The sequence below is a fragment of the Zasmidium cellare genome (assembly GCF_010093935.1).
Source record: "Zasmidium cellare ATCC 36951 unplaced genomic scaffold M409scaffold_53, whole genome shotgun sequence".
In the NCBI taxonomy this organism is placed as follows: domain Eukaryota; kingdom Fungi; phylum Ascomycota; class Dothideomycetes; order Mycosphaerellales; family Mycosphaerellaceae; genus Zasmidium; species Zasmidium cellare.
The window spans coordinates 31,629-48,269 of NW_022986997.1; the positions used below are offsets into that span (position 1 = coordinate 31,629).

The following is a 16,641-nucleotide window of genomic DNA, read 5'->3' on the forward strand; positions in this document are numbered from 1 at the left end:
GCAGCTTCCATCGATAAGCTTTCGGCTGCTCCCGTTCCGATCAGATTCTTGGCCTGAGGCTTCAATCTCACCTTCACTTCACCTTCTCCCGGAACGAACGTGCAGCACAACATCAACATTCACTTGGATATGATTAGTATCGCCACCAGCCCCTTCCTGCAACCATGATCCCGCGCGAGAAGGTCATACACGAGTTGACTGCCCTGGTACAATCCAGAGCGTACATCGTGCCTCGACGGTGACGAAAGCGATCCAATATGCAGCACTTCGATTCCAGCGAGATTTAAAGTACAAGAACTGTCCACTGTGGATCTCCACGCCATGCACGAGTGATGCGAGCCCTACATCAGGTCTTCTACACTCTTCCCGTACTCGTATCGCTCAAAAGGAGCAAGAATGCGAAGTTGCGGCTGTAGTGATGTAGCACGACGATCTCAGCTCGCAGCCTCATATATTCTTTAGGTTGCCGACAGGAAAGGTGTGATTCACGATGAGTATATATACCACCAGCGTCTTGACATAAGAGAAAGAGAAAGCTTAGCGGTGCTTCGACGAGGCCAAGTCAAGACCACCCCGGAAGATCAAGCTTTCTCTTTCTTGCCATCATGAAGCTCTCCCTCTTTTCCTTCTTTTTCATCGGCGTTCTAGCCAAAGATGCCACCGTCACCATCTCAGCACCCACAACACAGCCGACTACAGCCTCTCCTCCCGTCGACAAGTCCTTCCTAGGTATCATGGTCGAAACCACATCCTGGTTCCAATACGGCCTCCAAGACTTCTCTCGCATCCTCATCCAAAACCTCGTCACTCGAAGCGGCGCTCCCGTCATCATCCGCGTCGGGGGCACGTCTGGAGACTCCGTCAAGTACAACTCCAGCCAGCCGCAGGGCAATTTCTGGCCGTACAACAACACCAAAGAAGATGGACTCCTCTCTCCCGTGACTCTGGGGGTGAACTTCACGAAGGCTCTGGATAAAGTGCCGAATGTACGATACATCATCCAGGTCCCGCTCGCGAACAGCACCGTCGACAATACCGTCAACTTCACCAAAGCCATGTTGCAGCACATTCCCGCGGAGAAGTTCGAGGCGATCGAAGTCGGCAACGAGCCGAACTTGTACGATGGGCAGTGCTTCCGCTCTCTAGACAACTGCCGCCGGAACAAGACGTACACGCCTGAGGACTATGTCGCCGATCTCCAGATCTTCACGACGGCCATCACCCAACAGGTGCCGAATCTACCGAGCGGTGACATCTTCCACGTCGGCAGCCTGGCGGATGCGGCGCAGTGGTCAGCGGCAGATCTGTACAAGGCGAATTTGGGGAAAGTCAGCCGGATCAAGGCATTCGCGCAGCATTACTACCAAGCGTCCATCTCACAATCCCCGACCTTGCGCGGGACCTACCTGAATCACTCGGGTTCTGTCTTGCACAAGGTGAACAAGAACCCCCAGGTGAATCTGGACTACTTTCGCTCGGCGAAGATCGACACACCCATCGTCATTAGCGAAGCCGGCTCATCGTTAGGCAGTCGAAGTCCTTTCGAGCGCACCATCGATGCGGTGCTGGGGAGTGCTCTGTGGGAACTGGACTGGGTGCTGCTGGTCATGAGCAAGGGAATCGCGAGGGTCAATATGAACCAGTGCAACGGGTGCAACTTTGCGAGTTTCTGGGCGAGCGATCCTGCTCCTGGAATCTTCTCGCAGTACTATGGTCTGATTTTTCTCACGGACTGGCTCGGGATTGGCAGCAATTCGCGAAAGGGCGACTTTCAGGTGGTTTCGTTGTACAGCGATAAGAATCCCACCGTCTCGCCGTATGCAGCATTTGTGGGCGGCAAACTCGATCGCCTGGCTGTGATCGATTTGACGGAGTGGAATACGACCGAGACGACGCCTCGACCGCAGCGTGCTTTTCAAATTGGAGTTGGGAATGATGTCAACACTGCGGAGCTGCGCAGGCTGACGGGGAAGGGTACCAACTCGACCAATGATGGTGGTGACATCACCTACGCGGGAACTCAGTGGACCGTCGCTTCGCCGGGTGGGGTCAAGGTTGGGCAGGAGACGGAGTCGGTGGCTCTCAGCGGTGGGAAGGTGTCGTTCGACTTGAAGGCTTCTGAAGCAGTGCTGGTGACGCTTCATCGGTGAAGAGCTTGATGGATTGGTCCGAGACAGTCGATCGACCTGAGTGTAGTCCCTGTGCGTACGTCCAATTCTTTCTTGCTGGCGTCTGCATCCCCGATACATTCTGGTGTATCATACGCCGTTCGTGCCTTGAGTGCCTCGGTGAGATGGGTCATTGGAGAAGACATAGTCAGGACGATCCAGTTTCAATGAGTCTTCTTCTCGCTCTTGTGCCTTATCCATACTCTTTCACTTACAAGAGAACACACCGACCCTCATATATGCGTACAATCAGTCCACTCTCACAACTTTCCATCCGGTCTCGTGGTGCAGTTGGTAGCACGCCTGGCGACAATGAGGGGGGCATCAGGCTTGACCGCCAGATGGGCAGCTCCCGGTTGTATCACTCTCGGTCCTTCCGTCTGTGCCCATGAGATCTGCGTTCGATTCGCAGCGAGACCATGCATATCACATTTGATTTCACGTCTTTTTGCTCTGACGCCGTGACTTCTTGAAAACTTTGAGACGTCGAGATGTATCGGCAATGAATGCAGCGTCCGCTAGGATGGCCGGTTGTATCCTGATCTGTTCTGCAGCTCGGCTTCCATCTAACTTGTGCTGAAATCGGCGCCAATGGTCTTCACGCATTGATGAAAGAGCGAGTCTCGCCTTGTTGGAAGGCAAAGAACATCAATCCATACAGCCAAGCTGTAATTCGTAAATCGGAGGGTAACGAGTTATTATTTTTGTTGCATCGGCGGACAGATGAGACAAACGGTAGGAAATCTGCCTCGTGAAACTGCCTCCAAGTAGGCCGGAGCTGACAGGCAAGCTTTTCCTCGCTTCACAAGACAACAGGTGAATGCTCAGACCGTGGAAGCTCGTTTTGAAGTGTGCCGGAAGCAAGTGTGATGGGTTCATTGTTGATGTAGACGTTGATGTCGAAGAGGTGAAGTTGATGTTGTTTTGAAGATCGAAACGAACGTTGCGGAGTGGAGTCCCGACTTGGAATGTGTGGCGTCGCTAGCGCCAAACGGGTGCTGCCGTGTGGAGATATCGCGAACCTGGCCCTCCAGCTTTCCCTTTCCTCACCACCCGCGCCTGCGTCTGACACCCCGACGGCGACTGCTGAGGATCTGGACGAGGGATGTGACGAAGAGAACACGGTCGTTCCTGCTTCACTCGCCGCAGTCAATCGCTTCCCCGACGAACCCACCCCCGCGGCGACCCAGAATCCGCTCGGATCTCCCGGAATTCCCCCCAACGCGCGAGCCATTGATACACCCCCTCGAGATTACCACCGCCCACGCACCGCGCAACGAGATATCATCGCCGCCATCATCTGGGATCGCTTCTTCCCCCGTCCGCGACACTCACGTCCTCACGACCCCGACATCCCGCAATCTCGCGGAGGCGACACCCGCCCGCCATGGCCCTCGCCGTCATCAAAGCGACCACCCTCGCCCTGCTGCTGTCGTCGCTCGTTTCCCTCGTCACCGCGCAGCAAGGCGTCCTCGTCAACGGCAACAGCCAGCTCCCCCAATGCGCACAAGGCTGCCAGGCCCTCCAGCAGGCTGCTTCCGGCTGTCCAGGCGGCACCGGCAGTGCGAACCAGGCGACGTGGGTGTGCTTCTGCCAATCCGCGTTTCTCACTTCCTTGAAGACGTCCTCCGCCTCGACCCTCTGCAACACGGCCTGCACGAACCCCACCGACGCTCAGCAGATCGGGACATGGTAATTCATCCATCGGGCAGCGTACGCCCTGTGCTGACACTTACCCAGGTACACCACCAACTGCGGCAGTGACTTTGGCGCATCGGAGCATGCGGGAGGAACAACCGGCGATGCGGCGACCACCAGCGCAGCCGCGGGCCCTTCGTCGAGCTCGACTGCGGCCGGCCAGGCCACGGCCACCCCGTCGAGCGTCGCCGGCGGCAGCGACGCCGATTCGGGCAACTCCAACTTCAGCGCCGGCAAGACCCAATCGTCTGGCGACTGGTGGAGCACGCACTATGTTTGTGGATTGTACTGCGACGAATGGGCTAGATTGGACTGACCTTCTCCCAGAAATGGATCATCATGCTGATCGTCCTCGTCATCTGCCTCCCTCTCCTCGCCTTCCTCGCCGTCTGCCTCAAGCGCCGCTACGATCGCAAGCAAGATCAAATCAACGGAGGCTTCAATGAAGGTATCACCCAGCGAGCACCCGGTCCGATGAGCGATCCTCACCTGAATGCGTCGGGTGGAGCTGGATCGGCGGCGATTGACGGCAGTGGTAGAAACTCGCCCGCGCGGACAAGAGACGCTTTCATGCCGTATGGGTACGGTTATAACCGGAGTGAGAGCAGGCTCGGGTCGAAGCAGGCGGTATACGATGATCGGAGGAGTCCGCTGGCGAGGGGAGAAACACCTCTCGACCCAGAGAAAGAGGCTGGGATGGATACCGCGGAGACACCAGGCAAGAAGAAGTCGAAGCGGGTGCTCGTGCGCGAGCGCAGCGTCGAAGACGGCATCCAGTCCGAGAAACGATAGCCGGGGGCCAGCAGTGTTGGGTTTTGGGCGCAATAATGATTGATGGGATACACGAACCGCCGCCTATTCGTCCGTGATAGTGCTTTTCATTCTTTTTCGAGAGAAATGCAAACGTTCCGACTTGCTTGTCTGAATTGGCACATCGACAGAGAATGAAACAGGAACCTGAAATGAACCGATTCTTGAGGTGATGTTCAAACACGCAGACGCGTAATCGCATGCTAAGACTGACGGCGTGGGCCCGATTCTACCAATCCCTGCTCGTTGCTGATGATGTCTGCTGCGGCGCTGACTTGGCCGATTCTCCTCCAGTCCACCAACAGACAGACATTTGATGAAGGCATTGATCAGAGTTGATCGTGTCGTTTCGAGACGAGATCTCGCCAATCTCTTGTCTCTTGTCGGAAGTGCTGTGGCTGTTGTAGCTGTAGCGACTCAGGACCCACGGGACCAGACGCCAAGCTTCAGGCTTGGACACGTCACCTCTACATTTCGAAGAGCTTACCTACGTAGTGTGAGATCAAGGCATCTCATCACACTTTTGTGGCCTCCAATGGCTCTCCAGAATTGAGCATCGGTTTGTATGATTCGTTACAGTGATGGAGGAGCCCCAGCACATCTAGCCGCGACCCACGACTTCGTCCTCCCCGCCGTTTCTCCAGTGGCCTCGGAAAGTGCAGGGCATTGACGAGGATATGGCACTCTTCGCTCACTGGATCTTCTACCTTGATGTGATGATCAGTTGAGGAAGGCCGAATGAAGAGACATCGACCCGCTCAGGCTTGAGGATGGAGGGGATGCTGGAGCTGTTGCCTTGAACGATGCTTTTGAGTGCCTTCTCGACGTTGCCCCAGCTGGTGATAATTCAGGATGCTCGCTTTGAGACGTCGACTGAGATATTGAAAAGGGCATGTGCGCTGAGATAACTCGGCTGACACAAGACGTCTCGGCAGATCTTGTCCGTCTTGGAATGGTTGAGGAGCTGACGAAAAGAGCGCGGGAAGCTAACAATCTTACTGGCATTGGAATCGAAGATCCAAAAGCCTACGGACGGTATGGACTTGAGAGCAACACATATGGAATGAAACGATGGACATTGATATGGAAGGCGGGTTTGGTATTGACTTATTTGAGGTCGAACAAAGCAAGTGAAGCCGATACTGTGAGAACGAGAGCTGGCTGCTACGCACACCGACCACCAGATCGTAGGGTAGAGAGAAGTCGATCGTAGACTGAGTCTTCGACGTTGCAAGTAAACCTCAAAAAAAAAGGAAAAGATCATGGAGCGAGTCTTTGATCGGGGGCCGGCGCCGATGTCAAAATGATCGTAGAGCAACTCCGCGATCTTCTGAACGAAAACCCAGACCTGTTATGCTTGAAAAGTGTAACAACCAGTCCATGACCCCGTGCTCGGGAACATCTCGACGATCTCTTTCGGTAGCAGGCGGCTCGTCTTCGATGATGTTACCTTGGGGAAGCATGTGCGCCGGGGGTGGACACCTGTCGGCGTCTGTGATGGTCTCGTACTTGCGTACTTGTCGTTCTGTCCATCGGCATGGTGTGGTGGGGTTCCAAGAGCTTGATCTTCTGTTTGCCTCGTTTCTGGGCTCTGATGCTGGGTGGGAGACGAGTCTGGACCTGAAGTCAGCAGCATCACGCTAGCGATTGAAGTGTGAGACTCACCATCAAGGTGCTCGAGCAGAGGGGTGTTCAAGGGCTGCCGTGGCATCGAGGCCGTACTCCAGTCGCCGCCGCGTCCTCTCCAAACACCACGGCTCCTGATTCCACTACGATGCTGGCTCCTTCCTCTCCCGTCGCCTCGTCCTCGTTCCCAGTCTTGGCCTCTGGCGCCGAGAACCTGTGGGGCGGCAGCGTTCGTCCGCGGCGCCTGCGGGATCTGGATGGTCCAGATGTCGACCCTGGTGCCGGGCAAGAGTGCTGAAATCGATGCCGAGAAGACTCGAGATGTGTGACTGAGATCCAGGGCTGTGACACTGCTGAAGACGTGCATTTGGTGGTTAGCAGCGTGCTTGTGATGGTGTTGAGATCAGAGGTCTGGATATTGGAGGCCATGGTGAAGATGATAATTGGGGTGGGAAGTCTGTGGTTCCATGGTAGAGCGAGAAAGACAGGAAGTGGCGAATTCGAATCTGTTCTCGGAGTGACCGAAGAAGGAAGGAGCGGACTTTCAAGATCTCAACTTGAACACATCGCATACCAACAATGATGATACATTCATCGCCTGGATTGAGCAGCAACTGCGAGGCCACATGCCAAAGATCTCGGAAACCTCTCTACGAAGACCGCACTTCTTCGGGCACTTCATGGCGAAGGTTGAGTCTCCCCGTGATCACCATTGTTCTCTTCGCTGATGGGATCGTCTGGTCTGCCTCAGGGCTTTGCTTCTGCAAATTGATCTTTGCTGGCCTCCATACCGCTGGAACTGAAGAAGAAGACATCAGCCAACTCCCGGCAGGACCAGGCCTGGCATTGTCAACCTCTTAACGAGCCTGTAAAAAATCTTCTTCGAGGCGTATCCCTGCCTGCGGTTTGGAATGTCTGGTTCTGGACCAGTCTAGCGGAACTCCATGCAGAAGATAGGTGAAGGGTTGAGAAGCGAGAGACTGGGCTGGAAGAACTCGTGCGGCGAGAAGAGTTCGAGAGCAGCCTCTGCGACTTCTGCTCTGTTTTTCCAGGCATCAACTTGAATCACGTCAAATCGATGACGATCTTCTTACTGTTGTCCCACGACGGCACCGGGCAGCACATCCTCGCAACGCTCGTAAGCAACTCATAGCATGCGATCGACAGGAACTCCTCCTTCGAATCGAACATTGAGTCGACTCCATCCGCATCAGCTTATGCCTGATGAGTATCCCACAGTTCTTGAATGTACTCTGTGGTCTCGCACCAACAGCGGCTCAGAATGTACCGCACCTCTTCGTCCATGGCTTGGCCGCTGCGAAACACCCTGTCGTTGAAGACGACATGCGGCGGGTACATGGAGTCGTCTTCGATCACCTGTGGCTCGCAGCCTGCGATTGGATGGGTGCACGGATACGGCGCCCCTCGGCAGGTGTCAAGATGGAGCGAAGCAGAAGGGATTGACGAGCAGGAGAATTGCTCCCGCTTCACAAACTTCTTCCACTTCCTGGAGCGACGCTTCTTGACCTTATGGCTTGGTCCCTGGCTAGCCGCTCGATCACCATCTCCAGCCCGCTTTCGCCTGGCAGACTTTGCTTTCGCCCTCTTGTCTGATCTTTGCTGATCTAGCCTCTCATCGCCCGGCTCCTGATCATGCACATCGTTCCCTTGAAAGTCATCTGAGCCCAACTCAGGTGACCCGGGAGGCGTTGGCGAAGGCGAAACCCAGCCCATCCTCACCGGAGAGCTGCTCATTGTCGAATCACTCGATAGATCGACAGCGCTGTCGTTCGGTGAGCTAGCAGACGACGATGCGGAGGTAGGACTACCAGAAGCATGAGCTTCCGTGCACCTGATGGTATGTTCCGGCCTCACGTCGTGATGCAAACTGCGTCCTTTTCCCCGACCCAGATATGCGCAATTGGCGCAGGCACCCATCAATGCTCCATCGAGGGTAACGCACTTCGCAAACGGCAGACTCTGGTCGAAGCTTTCACAATGGCTGCAGGTCTTTCGCCATGCGTCCCCAACCATGTAGACATAGACTGCACGGTGCTTCCCTACTCGGCCGAGATCGTATGGGCGTGGCTCCTCTGTCTCCCTGGCACAGAATCAGTCGTTCAAGACGAGGCGCTGTCGGATGGGCATTTTCAGCCACATGAGGGACTTGGCGATCGTGAGTCCCTCTGGACTGTCAAGTTCTTCGCGCTGACGTTCCAGGAAGCTCATGGTGTAATCTATGCCCACCTCAGGCTCGAAGACATTCCCCTCAATGTCACCGCGCTTCTCGATGTCTTCTTCCTCTTCGGGCTCAAATTTCCACGGCTCCCGGTGCAGGGCAAATGACGGCTGCAGGCGATTGGCCTGTCTCGGATCCTTCAGCTCATATTCCGCCACAAGCTCAAGAGGCACTGCATAGCTGCCATAGTGGAAGCCACTGCTCTCGCCATTCAATCACACTTGTGTGCTCCCCTGTCTCCAAGTCGGGCTGGGTGGTCGAACGGCGCAGGACCTTGCAGACCTGACCATCGACGTTGACCGCTTCTCCACGGCGCCGAGTGTGAAGGATGGCCGTTGGATGCTTCGTGTATGCCCATCGGACTTGATACAGCAGCAGCCCGTTGACATCTTTGCGGTCGATGATTGAGATGATCTCCCAGTCTCGGTCTGGAATCTGTGCAGGAAGGTCGTCTTCCTGCGATTCATGTGAACCTCGAAAGGCTCTGTCCACTCGGGAAGCTTCCTCTACGTCTTGTTCGACTGGCTCAACCTGCCGGATGCGAGACGAAGATGCTTCTACAGACCGATGCCGCTGGTTCACCGCCGTGAAGCCGGGCATGGCTACTCATTCATCAGCTTTGATCGAAATGGACGCTGTCAGCCGCCTTCAGACCTTGATGCTTTCGCAAAGAGCCCGGATTCTCTGGACTCGGACAAGCAGCCCTGGTGTCCTTGCGGCTTCGTACCGTTTGCTGGTCTTCAAGGGCGTCGAGATCGACCCGTGGTCGTCGAAGAAGAAGTGCAAACTCGCGGGATATTGCAGCACGTCGAACGAATGGGGCCATGAACTGTCAGCAAGGCGTCGAGATGTCGTGCAGTGGAGATTCGATCGCGTCTACCGCGTCTCGCACGCGAAAAGAGAACAACGACAACAACAAAGTGTACGGTCGCTCACCACGCTCCATCGTGATTACGGCAAAATCCAGCCATGGCTCTGTTACACTTCTGACGAATCTTGACGCTAAGCGGCCCCTGAACGTCAACGAGCACACAGACCAGGACAAAGTGCAACCCGGAGAGCACGGGCGTGCTTCGTAAAAGCATCGTAAAAGGAGTGCCGTTGAGAAAACTAACGGCATGCGGCTGTCAAGCGACTCTGAATCTTTGCAAGACAACCACTCGTCCACTGTCATCGAGGGAAAGAGTGCTTTGATCTCGAAAGACAAGAACCTATCCAAGGCAAGAAACTATGTCCTCGAATGGCGTAAATGCGGACAAAGCTGAGGCCGCTGAGCGCCGCAAACGAAAGGCTGAGCAACTTGCAGACGACCCCAGATTCCAGAAAGTGCAGAAACAGGTCAAGATAAAGCAGGAACCGCCAGACCCGAGCAGAGAGATTGCCGACTCTGTGAGCGAAAGTGTCGATGGTCAAGCGCAACAAAGTGCTGCCAACGAGGCCGGCCATGGCGACAACGGCGACAGCGACGATGAGACGTCGGATGACAGCGAGTCTGGCGATGGCTCAGAAAGCTCGTCTTCGTCCGATAACGACGCCGAATCCAGCTCTGAATCTGAAGATGAGGAAGAAGAAGAAGAGCAGCAGCCAGAGAAAGGCGCTCAATCTGCTGCTGAGCATGTTCAGCCTTCTCAGCCTGCCGCTCGTTTGAATCCAGTCGGAACAGAATCAAGACCATCGAATACCAACACGACTCCTCTATCAGACCGCAACGACGAACGTATGAAAGCACTCTAGGACGTCGTCACGAAGCTGGATCTTTCCGACCCTGTGTCAAAGGCTGCAATCATCTCAATCGCTTCCGAGATATCTGAGAAAGTGAAACTTGAAGTGGCCAGACTACGCGCAAGTTCTTGCGAGCAGCTCCAAGACAGAAACGTCGAGGACGGCCGGGCGACTGAGATCTTGAAGGAAATCTTGAAAGTCCTTTGGTCGATGATTGAAGCTTCCTTCGAGGATGTCACCGGAGATCCGGACGCTCTGCAAGCTACCGCGGACACAGTCTCTGGCACCAGACACCGGGAGAAGCACCGCACTAACAGATTCGAGCGGAGGCACGAGGTCCTGATGCAGCGTTCTCCCATGAGACACCCACCACCGGCTTCCAATACGAGGGAGAGGTCCTCATCGAAGCAGCCCTCGCAACGCGCTGTACCGCTGCATTCTCACCGAAAACCAGACTTTCCTTTCGAGATCGACAACTCTGAAAGCCCTTCGATCGGAATTGCTGCGCCCAACAACAACCATGTTCCTCAGCCTGGTCGGCCCGTGTCAAACGAACCTTCGCAACAGAAAGGCAAGAAGAGGAGAGGGGGCAAGAAGGGTGAGAACAACAAGAACAGCAGGCCGGCCAACAACAAATTTCAACTATTCGCCCGTCACGTGGAGGAGGCCGTCAGACGGTCACCCGACATTCCGTCCGAGAAAATCTGGACTCGAAGTCACTGCGTGTGGAATCAGCTTCTGGACGCCGAACGACGGCAGTGGGATGACCTCTTCACCCGCTACAAGGCAGAATGCGAAGATCACTCATCAACTACAGAGCCAGCGAACAGGCTGATCGAAGAGCACGATGTCCTGGACAGGCTGAGAAGACTAGATGTCAGCAGCAGAACGCCTCCGCCTCGTCACAAGACACCCGGTCCACGAAGCTGCGGACACAAGCATAAGCAGCCCAAGGGGTCGATGTCGAATGGCGCCGGCAGTTCACGAGGGCGGTCTGTGGAGAGCTACAGGCCTGCAAGATGATTGTCAGGTTTCAGTAGATGTCCAGACTGCGATCCTCCCAGCAATGTCGGACATAGATACTCTATCAATGACGTCGAGCACTATCGCAATGCGTCCCTTTTTTTTTCATCAAATGCAGTTGTATCTTCTGAATGACTGCCATCAACTTCAATGCTCAAACTTGCTTGACATGCCATTGTTTCCTCAGATGAATGCATCATGCCTCAATATCACTGCCGTCACCATGGCTTTATTCATTCGGGGTCATCCTGCCTCAACAGGGCACACCTCAGCTATCACCCCGCTCAGCTCCTCATGCCAACCCGCTGAAAGGAAAGACTCGATGCTCTCAAAGGGTTGAGGGCGATCGAGAGCAATTCGTTCTGAACACCAAGAGAGCCAGACGCCGGCGAAGAATGCCCATGTTCTCGAAATGCGCAGTTGGCGCAAGCCCCTTTCAGCGCATCGCCGTCCGCATCGACGACACAGCCTCGAAATGGCCCGAAGCCTCGTTGACAGCCGTCGCAAGGTACTCGTTGTGCTTGCCCAACACGATGGATCTGCATGGCGCGGCGATGGTTTCGAAAGTCCATCTGCACCGTGTTGCGCCGACTGACGAACTCGTCACGGAAGATGAGACGCTGACGAGTGGGCATCTCGAGGCATGTCGCCCACAACGGCACCTTTCGAAAACTTGCTTCGCCAATCTTGAGTAGCTCGGATCGCAGCTGGCTCACGAAGCTCTCGGTGTAGTCTACGCCTCTGAGGGGACGGAACTTGCCTCGCGGCATTGCAGTCGGAGGACATGCGCTGTCTGCCTCCTCAGAAGGTAAGGCTGTCGCAGACGAGGACAATGCACCGGTGCGGTCATCTTGGCCCAGAAATGCTTCAACCATTGCTACGGCATCACACGTTGATGGCGAGAGCGATTCCCAGGTCCCAAGTGACCCCCTCGGTTTCGTCGACGGAGTAGCACGGCTCTGCTTTGATGGCCTCGCCGTGAGTGGCGGACTTGATGGAGCATTGCGCTTCGGCATCGTGGACACTCGACCGCGTCGACAAGAAAGTCGAAACGTCTTGCGGTCATGAACGACAGGAGCCTGTGCGATGTTTGACGAAATACTCAGAGATGCTAGAGGGAGACTGCTCCACAGCAGCGATTCATGCGTCTCTGTATTTGCTTCCAAGTGAGAGGAATTGCCAGCTAGGCGATGATGTTCCTTGAGGTGTATGGAAGACAAAGACACAACCAGCACAAGAAGATCATAGATCAGGTCGATCAGCGCGAGTGCAGTCCAAGCTCAATGGCTTGCTCGACACTTGTCTCCAGAAGAGCATAGTTAAGGGGGCACGCTTGGTGGCTTGTCCGTCGCTGATTGAGATCCCGCAACTGCCGCAGCCTGGCCTCACGTAGTCCACATCGCGTGGAAACGCGCCCTTTAGCAGCGCGACACATTCGCGAACGCTCCACTCACCCTCGATCTCCAGTCTTATCTTGTCGAAGTTGTGCCGAACACTACCGCATCTGGGCATGCCATCTTCCAAGGAAAGTCGTTTTGGAAAAAAACCCACGAAGATCAAGCAGAAGACTTCGGCCTCAACGTGGCAAGAGTCCTCCCTGGAACGACATCGGCAATCCTACATACGGACGTGGCATGCAATCAAACAAGCCAAGCAAGGCTCTGTCGAACTTGATCCAGCCTGGGTGCAGACCAAGGACACACGGAACGGATTCACCCCTCAAAATACACACCAGCATCCATCGCTCTCTGCAAACCAAGCGCAAGCTGTCGCAGATGGTTCTGAAGCAGGCGACTTGCCTTCTAGAATGACGAAAAAGCGACGAGAGGGTGGGGATGCAGCGCCCAGCATTAAGGAGATAGCGGACAAGGTGAGGCAGACGTTCGAGTGGCCTCTCCCAGACGTGAAGGTCGAGCACAACCCCAAGCAGGTCATTTTGACCTTCCAGAAATGCCCTGAACTGCTTCGGTTTTATCTTCGACTTGACAGCGGTGTTGAGGCGCGATTCGACCCCGTGTTGCGCTGAAGCCCGCCAAGTCCCGCTCCTGCCCTCTTCGTCCACGCCAAGACCGATATCACATCTGCTGGTTTATCCCGTTTCTCCCCGTCGCCATACTCTTGACAACACCATCATACACTCCATCGCCACCATGGCCAACAACAACCAGATGGAGATGACCCTTCCTTTTCGCAGCCGCGGCACCAGCGAGGGCCCTGCGAGCGCCGGCGTGGCGCACAACTTCACCATCTCCACCACGGCAGGCCTGGAGTGCACCACCTGCCAGCAGCGCCGCTGGCTCGACGTATGTACTCTTCAATGCGTGTGGATAGCGCGCCAGCTAATGTGATTCCCAGTGCGACAAGGCGACGAACCCGGTGCTCTGCACGCCCTGCCGTGAGTTCGGGGGACATTGCAGCACCAGCAAGCAGTCGATGAGCGACGCTATGTACAAGGAGGCCACGAGGCACGAACTCTTCGGAGACGTGAACCCATCAACACCACGAAGCGGCGAAGGAGCAAAGCCTCCCAAGAGAGTCGAAGACCACAAGCTCCCTCCTGGCTGGCAGCCCTCACCCATCGACCTGCAGAACGCACCAGCCCTCCCACCACAAGTCATGTACGACCCATTCCCCGCCCTTGAAGCTCTGGGCCAGCAAGAAGACACTGCCAGCTATGCGGCAGCAGATGATGGAGGCGAGATGATGGAGTATGAGCATGACCAGCAGCCGTACCAATACCAGCAGCAATACCCACCTCAGCAGCACCAACAAGACCACCAGGCTCAATACTACCAGCAGCCGAACGCACCCCAACACCATCAACAGCCGCAACCGCAACCGCAACAGCAGCGAGTACTCCGCCCAGAGTACCCACAGTACGAGTCGGAGGAGCAATTCCGCCAACAGTATCGACCACCCCCGTGGGAGCGGCGGCACTAGATACCACTACAACAAGGAAACGGTCACAGACTTCCGAAACACTCACACGAGCGAAGAGTGTAGCTAGACATGAGACAGCAGTACAAGAAGAGAGATTAGCGATCAGATCGCTGAAGGCACATACATGACCGTCCTTTCGCACCCCCTATCCTGCACATTTCGTCCAAAGTTGAACATCCATCCCCATTGTTTGCAAACGGTCTAGGCCAACCAAAGTACACATATGGGCGTAGTCGCTTGAAAGATTAGAGGGACGACAGGAATATGTTGTTCTTGACATGTCGCCCGAAGAACCAACCCCTGAAACCGATGACGTCAGCCAAAACAACACGAAACAGAAACCGCCAGCTTCTTCTTCCTTTCCTTCTCCCAATCCACGACATCACCGAACTCAATCATCTCCCGTCAAGTCAACACACTCGCCGTGGCTGGGCCAAGGACAATGATCCCGAATGAGCTCGTTCAATTTGTGCCAGCGACGATGGGAGATGTAGTTCTCCTTGGACGGCCAACGATTCTCTTCCCCCCTCTCCTCCTTCTTGATCAACAAACTCTCCCACGTCTCGTGCAGCTGTTGGTTCGCCGCGCAGTCTGATCTGGATAAGATGAAGCGGACTTGATCGTCCGTCGCCTCGCCAGCGCGAGTGAACCTGTGCTTGGAGAAGACAATGACGGAATTGTCCAACGGCGGAACAGCTCCCACATCTGGATCCGAGCAAGGTTTGTTGGGAGAGCCATCGCAGTATCGATGCTCGAGTGTTGGAGACAGCAGGTCTTGAGAGTCCTGGCGCTGGCGCTTCGGAATTGGCTCGTCAATAGAATCATCTTCCGCTTTCACGGCAGGTCTTTTATCACCGTCGTCGACAGGCTGGCGCTTTCGCCCTCGAGGTTCAGTGTCTTCTGGTAGAGCGTCACTTCCTGTGTGGGCATCAATGCTGGCAAGCCTTGTCCCCTGGCTCTGAGAATCATCTGGAATGGTCTCGGGTGGCACTTCCATCGGCAGCTCGGGGCTGGTTACATTTCCTGGATCGTTATCTTGCGACGACGCTGGAGTGAAAGGATCGTACTGTTCTTGTAAGTCGACCGAGCTGCGAAACGCAATAGCGGACGACTCCGAGGGCGTCGAAGACGAAGGCGAACCCAGTCCGGGCAGTAGGACGAGCTCAGGCAGCCTCTGATGGAAGTCTGTTGTTATCAGCAGAGTACATCTTGTTGAAGGAGGGCACTCACTACGGAAGTGGTAGTCACACTGTGTTCTCTGGCGCTTGAAGACGCAATTGGAACATGCTCCAGCGAAATCACCCATCCAAGTCACACATTTGGCGAATGGACCTGGCTGAGCAAGACAGCACCGGCATTGGTTAATACGCGCGAACTCGAAAGCGTACACCATCAGCGCTCGGAAATGCTCTTCACGATTCAAAAAGAGGGTTCGACCTTCGCCCACGAGATCCGGCGGGAAAGAGAGTCGTTGCCGAATTCTCATGTTCAGAAAGGCGGTGATCGTCTTCTTACAAGGCTTCGAAGGATCATCTCCTTCAGCCAGCACGCAGTGTCTCATTTGCTCCAGAAAGCTGATGACGTAGTCTGAGTCAAGCTCAGGTTCTAGGTATTCGAGTGACATGCTCTTTGTCATCCCTGCATGTGGCGGTGGTTCTGGAGGATAATACCATCCTTCGTATTCTCGCCAGGTCCACCAGCTTAGCTCCAGGACTTCTTGAGGATCGGTCTTCACCTCTCCGAGTTGCTGCTCGAATCGGGCAACAGCAGCCTTGGGGAGGTTCCAAGCGAAGTGCCAGCTTGGCTTCCATTTGACGAGTTCCAAAGGTTCGCCGATGTTGCTTTCTCGCCCGGTCATCGTGCGCTCGGCAATCCCATACTCAACACCAGCAATACCGATCGTCCATTTCCCGTCGTCGCTCTCTCGAATGAGAGACGATGGATGCTCCGAAGCTGCCCATTGCACCAAGTGCTCGACGAAGCCTTGACTTCTACGTTTGTCCAAGACGCTGATCACTTTCCAGTCTCTGTCTGGAATGCTAGGTCTTGCAGCCTCCTCGCTCCCAGAGGGCTGCTGTTCGGAGATCGTGCCTTCTCTTGCCGGTTGATATTGGAGATCATCCGTCCATTGAGGATGAAGCACGCGAGGTTGAACGCTTTTCACGGAAGCATCATGGTCCGCGTTGCTGTGGTTATCTCTTGGTTCTACACTCTTGGGTGGATGCTGCCTCATTGCCTGATTGATGGGCTGGAATGAGGTGGGAGGAGAACCTGCGAGGGATCAGCACTGTTCTGATGAGGCACATGATAGTGGTCCCGCGTACCTGAATGACTGTTCATGGTCAATGGAGACCTTTCACAAACCAGTTCTGGACTCGGACACCTAGCACGCTTTCTCCTCTCGAGCTCCCGGAT

General features: G+C 55.2%; 6 protein-coding genes and 1 non-coding gene across 7 annotated transcripts; 4 read left to right on the forward strand and 3 right to left on the reverse strand.

Moving 5' to 3' along the window:
• Nucleotides 1-605: 605 nt before the first annotated feature.
• Nucleotides 606-2,150, forward strand: M409DRAFT_29534 (glycoside hydrolase family 79 protein; the record flags this gene model as incomplete). The annotated part of the gene is made up of 1 exon (XM_033809520.1): nt 606-2,150. The coding sequence occupies one exon, from the start codon at nt 606-608 to the stop codon at nt 2,148-2,150; it is 1,545 nt and encodes a 514-aa protein (XP_033660814.1).
• A 294-nt stretch (nt 2,151-2,444) lies between these two features.
• On the forward strand, nt 2,445-2,588 carry M409DRAFT_t64. The gene has a single exon. It is a non-coding gene; the product is annotated as a tRNA-Cys (tRNA).
• Nucleotides 2,589-3,555: 967 nt separating this feature from the next.
• M409DRAFT_29535 (uncharacterized protein) lies at nt 3,556-4,658 on the forward strand (the record flags this gene model as incomplete). Its single annotated transcript, XM_033809521.1, has 3 exons — nt 3,556-3,860; nt 3,909-4,140; nt 4,194-4,658. The coding sequence occupies 3 exons, from the start codon at nt 3,556-3,558 to the stop codon at nt 4,656-4,658; spliced, it is 1,002 nt and encodes a 333-aa protein (XP_033660815.1).
• Nucleotides 4,659-7,517: 2,859 nt separating this feature from the next.
• M409DRAFT_60341 (uncharacterized protein) lies at nt 7,518-9,141 on the reverse strand (the record flags this gene model as incomplete). The annotated part of the gene is made up of 3 exons (XM_033814445.1): nt 7,518-8,395; nt 8,516-8,713; nt 8,763-9,141. The coding sequence occupies 3 exons, from the start codon at nt 9,139-9,141 to the stop codon at nt 7,518-7,520; spliced, it is 1,455 nt and encodes a 484-aa protein (XP_033660816.1).
• A 630-nt stretch (nt 9,142-9,771) lies between these two features.
• On the forward strand, nt 9,772-11,286 carry M409DRAFT_29537 (uncharacterized protein; the record flags this gene model as incomplete). The annotated part of the gene is made up of 2 exons (XM_033809522.1): nt 9,772-10,258; nt 10,370-11,286. The coding sequence occupies 2 exons, from the start codon at nt 9,772-9,774 to the stop codon at nt 11,284-11,286; spliced, it is 1,404 nt and encodes a 467-aa protein (XP_033660817.1).
• Nucleotides 11,287-11,570: 284 nt separating this feature from the next.
• Nucleotides 11,571-12,302, reverse strand: M409DRAFT_60343 (uncharacterized protein; the record flags this gene model as incomplete). Its single annotated transcript, XM_033814446.1, has 1 exon — nt 11,571-12,302. The coding sequence occupies one exon, from the start codon at nt 12,300-12,302 to the stop codon at nt 11,571-11,573; it is 732 nt and encodes a 243-aa protein (XP_033660818.1).
• Nucleotides 12,303-13,361: 1,059 nt separating this feature from the next.
• On the reverse strand, nt 13,362-16,566 carry M409DRAFT_60344 (uncharacterized protein; the record flags this gene model as incomplete). The annotated part of the gene is made up of 7 exons (XM_033814447.1): nt 13,362-13,596; nt 13,660-13,951; nt 14,020-14,232; nt 14,273-14,289; nt 14,646-15,411; nt 15,457-16,497; nt 16,551-16,566. The coding sequence occupies 7 exons, from the start codon at nt 16,564-16,566 to the stop codon at nt 13,362-13,364; spliced, it is 2,580 nt and encodes an 859-aa protein (XP_033660819.1).
• Nucleotides 16,567-16,641: the final 75 nt, after the last annotated feature.